Source organism: Neolamprologus brichardi, chromosome 17 (genome assembly GCF_056152115.1).
Source record: "Neolamprologus brichardi isolate AB-2024 chromosome 17, ASM5615211v1, whole genome shotgun sequence".
In the NCBI taxonomy this organism is placed as follows: domain Eukaryota; kingdom Metazoa; phylum Chordata; class Actinopteri; order Cichliformes; family Cichlidae; genus Neolamprologus; species Neolamprologus brichardi.
In genome coordinates this window covers 34,010,719-34,024,952 of record NC_142120.1, presented here as the reverse complement: position 1 = coordinate 34,024,952, position 14,234 = coordinate 34,010,719, and the positions used below count along the sequence as shown (strand labels likewise).

Here is a 14,234-nt window from a genome sequence, read left to right as displayed (position 1 = left end):
GATCCAGGATCTGTTAAGTAAGGTGGTGACACCTTACTTAACAAAGAGCAAACAGCCTTATTTACTTTAGATGATTTATAGTGTGTTTATTGTGTCTGTTATGTATAAAATATGTTTTGTATAACCTGTACAGCACTTGTATAACCTCAACTGAGTTTGTTTGCTTGAGGTTGCTATAGAAGCAGGTATGTGACATTTCTCCCACCTCACTGATATTTAATTCTCGTTTTGTGTTTTTTTTCCTTTCAGACTATCTCCGCCAAAGCTATGGACTGTCTACGGACTTCGTTCCACCATGTGACTACAACAAACTGGTGCTGTCTCTCCTTTCGGGCCTACCCAATGAAGTGGACTTTGCCGTTAACGTTTGCACGCTGCTTTCCAACGAGAGCAAGCACGCCATGCAGCTGGACAAGGACCCCAAACTGGTCACGTTGCTTCTGGCACACGCCGGCGTCTTTGATGACTGTACGTTCCTCAGCTCTTCACATACTGAACAGTAGCATTATAACATTTAGATAAAAAGACTGAGGTTGTTTACCTTGGTTTAGTAAAAAAGCATTTTCATTTTAATTGTGCTTCCCTAAAGAGGAGCAATTATTCTGTGGGCATGAATCTCCAAATATTTTCCCAGTTTGCCGCCTCCCCTCTCTCACCTCTTTGTTCTAGGATCAAAGGTTCTGTCTTCTTAGCACCCCCTAAATATAATTTGTCAAAGGGGAATTGAAGAAGAAGGGAAAAGAGAGGGATAATACCATGCTAAGCCCAGGCGCTCCCTCTAACATCCCTCTGTGTCTTTGCAGCGCTAGGCAGCTTCTCCGGGGTGTTTGGGACGGACTGGAAGGAGAAAACCTCCCGAGACTTCGTCAGGGTAAGTTCTACAATTTTAATTTATTTTTTTACAAAAAGTCTAATGTTCTCCGACCTTTTTCTGCTAAATGTGCGCTGCTTACACTGAGAAGCCACAGAGCACGTGCGACTCTGTACAGTGTGAAGATTGGCAGGAATCCAGCAGTTAATCCTGACAAAGGGATTTCTCTGAGGCATCTTTAAGACAGAATGGAGGTCAAATGACTTTGATCTCAGTCGATTTAAGAGGCATGCATAAAAGTCGAGTCAGGACTGACAAATAATGCACTGTAGGATTTAATTTCACCTCAGTCATTCAGGCTTTACTTTGGCTCCAAGTCAGGAGGTCACAGTGAGGTCAAAGATACTTTGTATCCAGTTGGAAGGCTGACCTCAAATCAACAATACATCTACAGGTTGTTCTGAATTTACTGAAGACTTGTTTTTATTTATTTTGAAACTGTACAGTCTTGTGCAAAAGTCTGTTTTTGTAATATTTCAATCATGCCACAAGACTGGCAGCAGGTCTTGTGTCAGATTACAGCTTCACGGTGAGCTGATCTGATCTATGCCACTGACAGTGTTTACTAGCATAAATCATGAGAGCAGTATGGTCATTTTTCTTTCTTGCACTTTTATAAAGTTCAAGTTTGTTTTGCAACCACAGAGGTCACCCTCTCCTTAAGTAAGTCTAACTGACTTACTCATACCAGGGCTCTAGACTAACTTTTTGCCATGGGCGTACCGGCACAAAAGTTAGGCGCACACAAATTTTATAATAATTTATATAATATAATGTGTTTTTCTGGATACACTGTGCTTTTTCAGCATTCAAAGATTGATGACACCGTGTCAGAGCACTGGGTATGAATTTCAGAAGGATCAGGCCTTAACTTAACAGAAAAGTTAGCAATAGTTCTTTTCCTATTACAGCTACATCCACTTCTGCCTAGACTGCTCACTAGGGCTGGGTATCATCACTGATTTCTATAATCCATTCGATTCCGGTTTTCAAAGTCCCGATTCGATTCAACTTAGCCTCAGACAGTCAGAAATATTATAATTCTGATCATTTATCAGTACTGACTTCATCAGAATTGTGAACATCACAGCAGATGCCTTTGTGTGAAAGTAACTGAGAATAAAACACAGAAAAACATGAAGGAGATTTTCCTGGTCTGGCTTTTTATAGCAGATAACCTCAAAAATATTCTGCAATGTTCTGCATATAATGTTTAAATTTCTTCAGTATTGAACAACAGAAAAAATAGGCTTTCTTGTTCGACGTCATTTAAGTGAAAAAAAGAAAAAGAAAAGAAAAAGACAGCGCTGTAAACAACGGTAGACTGGTGGGTAACAAGCGAATGAATAATACAGAAAACAGAGATTGGAGACGGAAACTGTTCTTGAAGTACAGAGAGAGATAGAGAGAGAGCTAGCTGTGCATGAAGTGTGATTTTAATAGTCGTGGAAGAAAAACGGCAAAATTCATGACGACATTGATCAAATGTGAAGCGTAGTTTGCTGCTTCTTTTGCTGCTGGCTCTGCGAATTTTGGTTGGAGAGAGACAAAACCTGCAGCTCAGAATCAGCGCAAAAAAGACGTAAACACAGAGCAGACCCGACGCATCAGAATCGCTAAGCTCCGACAGCGTGTTCGTGTTCGTGCCGCATTTGCGACCAAATTGGTTGCACTCTAGAGCCCTGCATACCCCAGCTTAGTTTATTTTTATGCTCACGCTGTGGTAGCTGCAGATTTATTAGGGCTGTTCGAGGCAGTCCTCCCAAAAACTCACTGCTGCTGAATTTGGATCCAGCTGAATTATTAGCCGAATTTGGAGCGCACAGCTAAGAGCTTCTATTTGTTCACAGTTCTGGAAAGAGGTGGTGGAGGACGCTGAAGTCAGGGAGCTGATCTGGGACAAGAACAACCCAGCACAAGGTAAATGCACACTTATACAGTACACGTGTCCCTCCTTTGAGCACCCCTCCCATTCATACACTATGTGCTTATACCCTCACCCGCTGCAAGTTGTTCCTCTTCTCTCTGCAGATGGTACGTCGTGCGCGGAGCGCTGGCAGAGCCTGTTCCACCCTCCGCGGATCGCGGGCATCAGCGACATGGAGGCCCAGCGGGTGCTGCAGATTGCCGTCATCCTGCGTAACCTCTCCTTCGAGGAGGCCAACGTCAAGCTGCTGGCGGCCAACCGAACGTGCCTGCGCTTCCTTTTGCTCTGCGCCCACTGTAACCTCATCTCACTCCGACAGCTCGGACTGGACACTTTGGGCAACGTGGCTGCTGAGGTAGGTGTGGGTTTGTGATGGTACAATGTGCTAAAAATAGCTTCACAGGGAGGTACCCTTTCCCGTGTTAGGGATATGTGTCAGATCAGTGAAGTAGTTAAGCTGAACACTAAATGAAGGAAATTTGCTTTCAAATGTGGGTCACTGTGACACACCGAGTTGTCATTTCTTACCCAAAATACTTCAGTGGAGCTTGAGAACAGCAAGTTGAGTTGATGTTAGTGTGATGGCGTCCTTCAGTGCAGTTCATGTGTTAGCTAAACCCCTCCCCTCTGCAGCGATTTTCCAGTCATAACAGCAGCATCTGTGGCCAGCAGATCTGTGGAGCTGTGGGTTTCGCCTCATTGAAGTGGCACATGTTAGGCTGTAGTAAAAGCAGTGCTCTATATTTGATTTGTGTAGGTGTTGTTGTGTTTTTTTTTTCTTTTTTTTTGTAGCCTTACCAAAACACAGCAGCAAAAATATATAGACTCTAGTTCAATCTGCAATTTCTCTCTTTTAAACTGCCAGTGTGGCATGCAAGAAATGACAGCGTGACGGGTGTATCCGACATTAGTTAGCCACATATTTAAAGTCTGGGATCATTTCAAGCTAAGTGATTTCATGTTTTGACCTTACTAGAGGCAAGGATTACTTCCATGCATGCTGGCCTTATTATCTGAAACTTTGCCCGTGGTTAATGAGTGTCCACTGCTGTAGCAGTACCGTATTTCCCGGACTACAAAGCGCACCTGAATATTAGCCGCACAAGCTAAAATCAGGGGAAAATCCTGTTTTGTACATACATTAGCCGCACCTGACTAAAAGCCGCAGGTGTTTCAATGTTGACTTATCATATGTAAGAGAATATGCACAAAGCGAATTGTCAGGAAAGAGATGGCTGTTTGGAGACACACCCCTTTTATTAATATTTTGAAAAACAAGTCACGGGTACATATTTGCATAACTTTTTAGGTATATGTACAAGTAGCGGTAATTACAAGTACGAAACATGTACTGTGCTTCATAAACGAGTAACAAATGTAGTACATAACAATAACCTACAGCACACCAGAAAAATAGATTGGCCTACCTTTTAGGCTCAGGTGCAGTGACACGGCTTTAACAAGAAGAAAAGTCAGTCATTCACCACCATCTTCCTGCGCACTAAAACCACCAAAGTCCTCTTCTCCAGTGTCGGATACGAACAGGCTCAGGATGGCTTCGTCATCCGCTCTCAGCTTCTCTCCTTCGTTGTCACTTTCAAAACCAAACACATCCTCGTTGTCAGTGTCAGAGTTAAACACCCCCAGAAGGGCCGTGGCGGTGTCCTGCTCTCCATCATGCAGCAGTCCAGCCCTTCGAAATCCGATGGTGATCGTGGATGTTTTCACACTTTTCCACGCTGTCAGAATCCACTGGTGGAGTTGGGCATAACTTGCTTTTCGCAAGTTTATCGCCGCTTGTCATCCACGCCTCCCGCTGAACGCGTAGCGCTACTTTGAAGTTTGTTTTTCGCGCTACTTGTACGGCACTATGTTGCCTGGCGGGTGGACATGTGACCAACATACCACTCTTGAACCCCGATACTTTGTGTCTGATCACATGCCCTTCCGCCAGGCAACGTAGTGCCGTACAACAGCGGAACAAACAAAACAAATCGTCTTACGATGTCACAAAAATCATGGACAATCCATAGAAAAGCCGCAGGGTTCAAAGCGTGTGCAAAAAGTAGCGGCTTATAGCCCGACAATTACGGTATATATACTCACCAGCCACTTTATTAAGTACACCTGTTCACATGCTCACTGACACAGCTATTTAATCAGCCAACAACATAGTAGCAACTCATTTAAGCATTCAGGCATGTTTAAGATGACCTGCTTTAAAACCAAGCGTCAGAATAGTGAAGGAAGGTGAATCTTTTGTATTATTAGTTTTGGTTGATGGTGCCAGACAGGCGTTTGAGTATTTCAGAGACTGCTGATGGACTGTAAACTAATAGGAAGGCTCACTCAACTCACTACAACCAAAGTATGAAAAACAGCGTCTCTGAAAGCTCGACACATCGAACCTTGAAGCAGATGAGCTACAGAAGCCAGTCTGGTTAGCAAAGAACAGGAAACCGAGGCTATAGTTCACAGTGACTCAAATCACCTCAAACTGGATTCTTCAATATGACAATGAGTTCACTGTACTCAAATAGGTTTCCACAGCCACAAGATCCAGTACAGTGATTTTGGCCTGTGTTTCCAGCACCTTGCTGAAAATGATTTAGTCAGTTCTGAAGCAATAGGAGGTCCCACCCGGTACCCCCTAATAATAAAACGCCCTGTGAGTGTATAAATGACAAAAAATAAAGAATACCAGAGTAGCTTAACCGCTGCCAGCTCCTGGACTTCAGCAGTGGAAATCAGCAGTGACTGTTGTCAAACTTTCACTTGCTGAACAGGCTAACATGCTTATATTCTTCCAAAATGAGATGGATTAATGATTAAATTAGTTCCTGCTCATAAATATGCGGACATATCTACTAGATTCATTAGAAGACACGTGGTGTATCAGCTGTAGCTGTAGGTTTCCAGGAGAAACGACAACAGATGGTGTATCAGCATCATTTCCACACTGTTGGCCTTTCAGCATAACATTTACATATTTATTAGACCGGGTGAATTCTCAGATTTTTTTATCGGCTTTAGACAAATGCTGAAGACTCAACATGCAGAAATATTTCAAAGAGTTGTGAGAATGGAAGCAGTGGCCGAGCATCACAGCCTGGTCACTGGCCACGGCCTGTTTCCTTTTAAACTGAATGTTCATTGGTATAAAAAACATGTCCGTGTGGCCCATATTTAGTGGAAACTGTGTGCCTCACAGAGACAGTTGAGCTTTTGATGTCATTAATTGAGTGGCGGGGTTTAGATGCGATACTGCAAGAATGTACATATGAACATTTTCAAACACCTTCTCTTTCCTAATATGTTATATTCAATACATCGTTGCTGCCATCATGGAATTCATGTGTCCTTGTACTTTTTTAAATTACAGTAACTTTGTGCTTTGATTTGATTGAGTGCACTTAATATTTGAATGTTGGCTCTCCTGTCTCCTCCTATGCTCTCAGCACGGCGGGGCAGCGAGTCCACTGTAAAACGTCTTTAATGAATGTTGCAGGTCTTGCCAGCTGACTTGCTGGAGTGATGGTGGCACTGTTGTATAAATCTTGTCTGACTTCTTGTAGCTCCAGCTGGATCCCGTTGACTTTCGGACGACACATCTGATCTTTCACACGATCACTAAATGCTTGATGTCCAGGGACAGGTTTCTCAAAATGAGAGGTGGGTGTTTGCTACTTGAGTTTCTGCCTCTAGCAAAGTATTTTTGTGTACAAAGGATCTTGGGTTAATTAACTGCGTGTGTGTTTTGTGCGTCTTTTAGCTATGGAGATCCTGGGTAACCTCAGCAAAGTGGAGGACAATGGTGTGCTAATCTGTGAGTACGTGGACCAGGACTCATACAGGGAGGTCATGTTGCTCCTCACCCTGCCGGACCTCATGCTCCTCATGGCCTCCTTGGAGGTGCTATACCTGCTGGCACAGCTCGGAGAGATCCCATGCAGCAAGATCGCCTTCGTTGACCACAGCATAGGTACAAATCGACCGTTACCTCGTGCTTTCTAACTCACGGAGGCCACTTGTGGTAATGTCTGCTTCCCAATTTGTCACGCTAGCCTGACTGTTAAAGAAGGCTCATTTCCAGCTCTAAAATATATTCATGGATGTGATAAAGGAGGACATGCAGAGGGTTGGTGTGACGGATGAGGATGCTGGGGATGGTGTCAGATGGAGGCAACCTCTAAAGGGAGCAGCCAAAAGGAGTACTTGTACTAAAGTAGCTGTTCATGAATCACAGTTCCTTATTTAATCTTTTTTTCCCCCATGTTCTTTCTTCTCCTGCTCAGACTTGTTGGTTCGGTTAGTATCTGTAGACCTTCATACGTTTGGACCTGACGCCCTAACAGCGGTGCGGTTGATTGAGCATCAGGCGAACGCCGACCAGGCAGCTGAGGTCCGACCACAGCTGGTCGAGCAGGTACCCGCGGCCGTGCAGGGAGCTCCAGCACCAGGTGAGCAGTGGTCTGACACAGCTGAATGGCTTAATACAGTCACACCCGGAAGTGAGAGGGGAGATTTAAAAAGAGCTTGTTTTGCTTTGATTTGCATTCAGTGGTGTGATGTAGAGCAAACAGATGGAAATGGTGAAGATGCTGAGTGTGGCCACCTGATCTGGAGCTGTCAGTTAGTTCACCTGGTCTCAGGCTGTCAGTCATACATCAGCGTTCTGGGTCCAACTTAATATTTATGCCAGCTGCACATCATCCAGGGAAAAAGTGCAGATACAGGTCGTTACTGTACAGCTTGTAAGAGTCTGTAAACAACAAGCAGACTTTGAGACAGGACAGTCAAAAGAGGTCTGCTGGACACACACAGAGGAGAGGGTGGAGGGGTTTCCTGTTTGAACTTGATGAAGAGCTGTGAGAGATCCTGCAGACCTCTGCAAACATGAGTAATTACATCTGTGTATAGCAGTGTTTCACAGAGAGGACACAAGCCTCTTTGATGGGCTTTTTATTCTTTTTAAAGAGGAATGGTTTAGTTTTCTCCTGCTTACTCGTGAAGTCTTTCCACATTTTCCTCTTATTGTTTTCTGATGTTTACCCATCTCAAAGCAGTTAGCTTGTTTCTTAGTAGATGTTATGGTAAATGGAATGGTTCTTGTATAGAGTGTTTGTACTCTGATGGATGAATCTGGGGCAGTTAAGGGGGTTCAGTATTTTGCCCTTAGTTCAGCACACAGCCTGTACGAGCCAGGGATCAAACCACGGATCTGATTGGCACATCAGATCTGTGACCTCATCGGGTTTTGCATTGATCCTCTATAGTGTCTGCAAACTACCGAGAAGCCATGTGCTGCTGGCAACAAAGACTGACGTAGCAGTAAACACCATGCTTGCTGAAGAACAGCTGTTGTATCGCTATTGGCCTTTTTCAAAATCTTCACACAAGATATTTTTAGACGGCATCAAAACTTTTAACAGCTGGAATTTAAGTCAATACAATTGGTATGCCTTTGTATCATTTTCATCTGATACTAAGGGGTCGAGATGGAAGAGGAGTTTTTATGCAAAAAGAGCATAGAAAGCCGTCTAGATAATGCAAATGACCTCAAAGCACCACCACTAAATCCACCAGAGATTACTCTGTCGTTGGTGTGCTGTACAGATAGAGGGTATCGGATAATTCCTCAGAACTGTGAGCTGTACGTGTGAGTTACTGGAGTGCAGCTTCACCAGCACGAAACCAACAGGAAACCAAACAGAAGTCTGTTTGTATAATTTTACATCAGGTTTTACACAATGAGTACTCAAAGCAGGCCTGCAGTTTTCTCCATGGCAGAGGGGGCACAGTTTTAAAAAAACAACTCAAAAAGCTATTGTAAAATGTTTTTGAGCTTTTTCTGTGTGTCTGTGGTGAAACCAGTGCATTGAAGCAGACAGAAAAATACAAACTTTAAGTAAAACACACATGCAACACTTCAGAAAGTCACTGATTTATCTAAAAATAAATGCGGGGTTGCGTTTTTACCACACGCGTCTGTGTGTCAGGAAAAAGGCAGTGCACATGTAAAACAACTGCAACAACTCCTCAGAGGGGTGTGTGTGTGTGTGTGTGTGTGTGTGTGTGTGTGTGTGTGTGTGTGTGTGAGTGTGTGAGAAACCCTTCTAACCTTGGCAGTGTCATTCCTAAGTTGTACTCTGCAGGCCTGCTACTGCAAAGTTATCACTTTGCTGCCATCTAGTGGTTCACCTGGGTAGCACTACCTTCTTGAAATTGAGTTGGTGCATATTTTCCTTTTGCTTTGCAGTGCAGTTTGTAGCATTAAATCAGTTTCTAATGTAAATGGGTTTTTCCATTTTTATCTCCTCAGTAACAAGAGTTTCAGTTCAATCCTCTCAACCTCCGCCTGGCATTGTTGAACTGGACGGGGAGAAGTTTACACTGCAGTGGTGAGATGAATGTATTCCTAGTCGTGCACAGTCTTAATTTGAATAAAGGAAAAACAGAGTTTAGTGCGAGGAAGGAGCTGCTGTGTCTCCCTGCTTTAAACCCTCTCCGTCGATGCTCTCTGCTTCTTCCAAACAGGCTAAATGCACACTTTGAGACAAACCCAGAGGGCTCCGTGTCTCGATCTGAAATGTACTCCGAGTACCTGGCCACATGCAGTAAAATGGGCCGCAGCAACATCTTGAACTCCACCGGCTTTCTCAAATGCCTGCGGTCAGTCCTGATTCCTCCTCCTGTCTGATCCTTTCTATGTTGCTCCAGCGTAAAACAAGACTTAATGTCTGTGTTCTGAACAGAGATGAGCCACAACAGATTCTCTACAGTTTTCTCATTTTATAGAGCAACTTTAATAAATCAGTTTAAGTAATAATTACATGCATCCTCCAGCTTTGTAGGACACAAGTTTCTTGATGGTTTGAAGGAGCAGAAAATGTGAAAATTGTATGCTTTAAATGTCTGATTTAGTCAAAGATGGATGTGTAGATACACAAATCAAGTATTAGAATTCTATGGGTGTCTTTACTCCTGCCACCACAGGACTGTGTTCCCCAACCACACGATGCGGAAGCAAGAAGAGCCAAAGGCCAACGGCCAAGTTCAGATCCTCCTGGTGGGGCTAAGGCGGCGGTCGATCCCCCTGCCCATCCAGCTGTACTACCAGCAGCCTCAGCAGCAGCAACAGCCGGTTCCAGCAGCATCGGCGCCGCCACCTCCATCAGCCCGACACGATGCACCTGGAGACCCTCAGGCCCCACCCCCAGGTAAAGCTATAACAGTGAATCACTTTCACATAAAAGCTACATATAAACCTGTACACAGAGCCAGGTTTTGCTTTCTCACTATACATGCTGACCTTATTATTTGTTTGCCTGTGGCTCAGACTTGATGGGATTCAGAGAGGAAAAAAAATAGAAAAAGGTTTTGGTCAACAACTCAGAAAACATCTAAATGTCATAGGAGCTATAACACACACCAGAATAGTGATAGTGCAGAGGTGGATGCTGGCGGGGTTGTAGAGAGCAGAGCTGGTACCGCTGGGACTGAGATGGCTGAACTAATTACAAAAGCAAATATATTGAGGAAATGATCAAAGGAAAAGAAGTTACTTGGAGGAGCTGGCTAGTGAAATTGAGAGAGTGCAGCTTTGCTGTGTCAGGTCATGAAATGAACAGTGAAGACATTATTTAGAGCTAGTCTTTTACACTCTTGCTGATAACTATTGTAACGTGTCAGTCTCTTTAACTGTTTGCCTGATCCACATCCAGCTTGGCAGATTTATTGAGGGCCTGCATTAGTGCAATGCTAACTTTGAGGCTGTTTGGATGAGCAGCTCTCATCTTTTGGCTAAAAGTTGATTTGTAAGCAGTGTGTCTGCTGCTCTACTGATGCATTCCCAACATTCTGTTTGACTGAGTTGTATTTTATTTTATTTCATTTTATTTATTTATTTTTCCTTCCCACTGTTGCCAAGCGCTTGCCCAAAAGTGGTCGTCTGATTGTTTTCTCCGTATGACTCATTTGACGCTAAATGAATAACGGATTTAACTGATTTGAATTACATTCGTAGCGTAGAGTCTTATATCTAAGTTTGAAGTCTTTACACTAACTTAAACTTACTTCGAGCTTTAACCCGAGAACCAAGATGATCTTGAAACGAGCCTTGTGAGGGTTGTAAAAAAACTGACATTTAATCACTTTAATTGTGTAACACTCAAACTGGTTTTCTAAAGATAGCTGGACATATTTTTCTTCCTTGTAATTCTTATTTGTCAGTGGTTTGTGCTAACTAAACACTTGCATCACTGTTCTTTGTGTAAGTGCTTCTTGAGAATGCTGCAACTCGCAAACTGCCTGTTTGCCCTAGCAAAATGACACACACATGCTATTTCAGCGAGTGTCCCCACTGAGTTTGTGTGTGTGTGTTGCATTTAGGACATGTCTTTTAAGTTGTCCCTGAACAGGCACTGCACTGCTGTTTTCTCTTTTGCAGGTGCAAAGCCTGCCCAAATGACCAAAACTACACTATCCCCTTTTGTTTTAAGGATTTTGTTGAAATTGTGGGGCGCTTCTGAACATCACAGACACTACAGCTGGTGCTGAATGGGGAAACTTTAATCACAAAATATGGCTTACGGGATGATTAATCAAACGATGATGCGTGTTGAACAGAAATGTCTTCCTTGCATTAATTGGAGGTCATGGGAGGCAGTTTATTTACTGATTTATACTGTAAGTAAGTAGGACACGAGTTTCACTCTGTTCCTCAATGTTTTTGTATTTCTCTGTTCATTTGTTACCAGGCTTACCTCCCGGGCCCCAGTTCGTCCGGCCTCCAGGCCCCAGCCTCAACCCCGGTGTTTCCACCCCATCCATGGCCTCCACAGCACAGGAACCTCCTACCGCAAGCCACCCGACTGTTCCCCGACACCCGGTGCCCCCGCAGGTGCCTCCACAGATGCCACCAAATCCTCTGGCAGCACTGCAGCCACAGCAGGTCCGGCCTGGTCCAGTGGTCCAGGTTCCAACATCAGCACCGGCCACCCAGAACCACGCCCCTCAAAGCCCCGCCCCTCCAGGAGCGGCCCAGCAACAACAGCAGCAGCAACACTCCCCCATGCTCCCCACGGGGGCGCCTGTCACGCTATTTCAGCAGGTACCACAGGGCCACATCCTCACCGCCAGGGTACAAGGCGTGACTCAGCACCCACCCCTGCCTCAAACACCTCCTCTGTCTGGGCCTCAGGGTGGAGCTCCCCAGGTAGAACCTCAGTGTGCTGCTGCAGCTGCATCCACACCCGCCTCTTCCATCCAGGTGGGAGCTGCTCAGGCGTTGAGTATTACAAGCGTACCCAATTCCCAGGGGTCACGAGTCACATTTCAGAATATCGCCCCCAAACCAGCTCCAAACCAGTCAGGTGGACCAGCAGCTACGATAGCTACTCCCAACCAGCAGCCTCAGCAGCAAGCACAGAGTGTAGTAATAGTCAGTCCCAACCCCCAGCAGAGCCCAGCCTACACCCCTGCCATCCACCAGATTGTTCTCGCCAACCCCTCTGCCATCCCTGGCACCCAAACTATCCAGCTAGCAGGGCAACCCGGGGCTTCTTCCAATCCATGCCCACCTCCCACCTCTCACTCCAACACCCAGGTCCAGCCCAGTCAAACTGTCAGCCACGCACTGTCCATGAAACGGCTTCAGCAGCAGCAGCAACAGCATCAACAGCAGCACCAACAACAGCCACCTCTCCAGCTTATTTCCCAACCTCCTTCCTCTCAGCCTACCTCCACCGAGTCCAGCTTGATCAAACAGCTACTGCTTCCAAAGCGGGGACCTTCTACTCCAGGAGGAAAGCTAATCCTACCTGCTCCACAGGTGCCCCCTCCCAACAACACGATAACCCCCAGTTCACCGGTCATCTATCAGACAGGCTACACCACCCAAAATCCTTCGTCTCAACCTCAGCAGCTCAATGTTCAGCTAGTTCCCGGTCAGCTTCCAGCTGCTGGAGCTCCAGGCCTCCAGACGGTTCAGCTTTTGCCAGGCCAGCTTATTTCTGCAAGCAGTTCAGGGGGAGCTACTATCATTCAGGGCCCTGCCCCTCCTGGACAAGTCACATTCACCGTGGTCCCCAACACTGGCTTCACCACTTCTACTGCTGCTGTTGCTGCTGTCAGCCAGGGAGCTGTGGCCCCAGGCGTCCCTCCTCCTCCATTCTCGACTGGAACTGTTCCCCAACATGCTCCAGCAGCTCCTCCACCTCCACCGCCGCCCCCACCGCCACCGCCACTGCCAGCTCCACTCAGAGGAGACAAAATCATTTGTCAAAAGGAGGAGGAGGCCAAAGACGCCACAGGGCTGCACGTCCATGAGAGGAAGATAGAGGTGATGGAGAACTCCTCGTTGGCAGAAGGAGACGCCTCCAAGGGCAAAACCAGTAACGGTGACGTTGCGGAAGGTGCCAAGCTGCTAAATGGTCGGAAGTGCATGGAGTCGAATCTACCTCCATACCACTCAGGGAACAGCCAGGGAGCACTCAATGGCCCCGCTACGGAGAGTCGCCCTGCTAACGGGAAGCAGGCTCTCTCTCCAGGCCCAAACACCCCTCCCGAGGGAACCCCCGACCCCAAAAAGACTCTCGTCAATGGGGTGTGTGACTTTGATCGGAGTGACAGTGGCGGCAACTTTAACAAAAACATTCCAAATCACATCGCTTCCAAACAGTACTGGGGGAATGGGGAGGTGGGCCCCTCTGAGAAAGCCAACAGCTCAGATCCCCCTCTTCCTAGTCCTCCTCCACCGCAGCAGGACACTGCCAAAGCCCAGCAGGCTGAGCGCCTGGCCAACGGACCCCAGGCAATAGGAAACAGGCCCCCCTCGGAATTAACCAACGGACCTTTGGGGCCGGCCCATGCTACGCCTGTGCTAAGACAGCAACTGCTCCCCAATTCATCCCTCCCTCCTTCTGTTACTGTTACCTCCCAGAGTCTTGCAGGCTCTCCTGCTAATGGGGTGTCCCTCGAGGCTCGAGGCCTCAAGAGGCCGGCCGAGAACGAGGACCGCAGCTCAACAACGGCGTCCTCGGGGATCCCCAACAAAGTGGGAGTGCGCATCATCACCATCAGCGACCCCAACAACGCCGGCAGCAGTGCCACGATGGTGGCGGTGCCAGCAGGAACAGACCCAAGCACAGTAGCCAAAGTAGCAATAGAGAACGCCACTCAGCAGAGGAACTGCTCACCCACACAGGCAGCTGGCACAGCGGTGAGTCACTTTAGGGTTAGTGTCGCCACAAACTGCTTTTATCCACGCCGTCTTCTCGTAGTGTGACTGTGTTAGGTCTGCCACAAAAATGTGTCTTGATTTTTCTGTCACGCTAAGTAAATGCTAAAGCATTTGTATCAGCAAGTCTTGTGTCAGTAGCTTGTCTTTTGTTAAATCCTGTGTCAGCTTCACTTAAAAGTTACATTTACTCTTTC

The 14,234-nt window shown here is 46.2% G+C and overlaps 1 protein-coding gene across 1 annotated transcript in view; it reads left to right on the top strand.

Moving 5' to 3' along the window:
- Positions 1 to 14,234, top strand: part of arid2 (AT-rich interaction domain 2) — a 41,575-nt gene that overhangs the window by 22,543 nt on the left and 4,798 nt on the right. Inside the window, exons 6-16 of the mRNA XM_006806466.3 lie at positions 250 to 468; positions 804 to 871; positions 2,722 to 2,791; positions 2,903 to 3,153; positions 6,374 to 6,470; positions 6,571 to 6,780; positions 7,094 to 7,258; positions 9,121 to 9,199; positions 9,336 to 9,470; positions 9,795 to 10,018; positions 11,558 to 14,019. Coding sequence (XP_006806529.2) covers positions 250 to 468; positions 804 to 871; positions 2,722 to 2,791; positions 2,903 to 3,153; positions 6,374 to 6,470; positions 6,571 to 6,780; positions 7,094 to 7,258; positions 9,121 to 9,199; positions 9,336 to 9,470; positions 9,795 to 10,018; positions 11,558 to 14,019 — 3,980 coding nt within the window. The remainder of the gene's footprint in view (positions 1 to 249; positions 469 to 803; positions 872 to 2,721; positions 2,792 to 2,902; positions 3,154 to 6,373; positions 6,471 to 6,570; positions 6,781 to 7,093; positions 7,259 to 9,120; positions 9,200 to 9,335; positions 9,471 to 9,794; positions 10,019 to 11,557; positions 14,020 to 14,234) is intronic.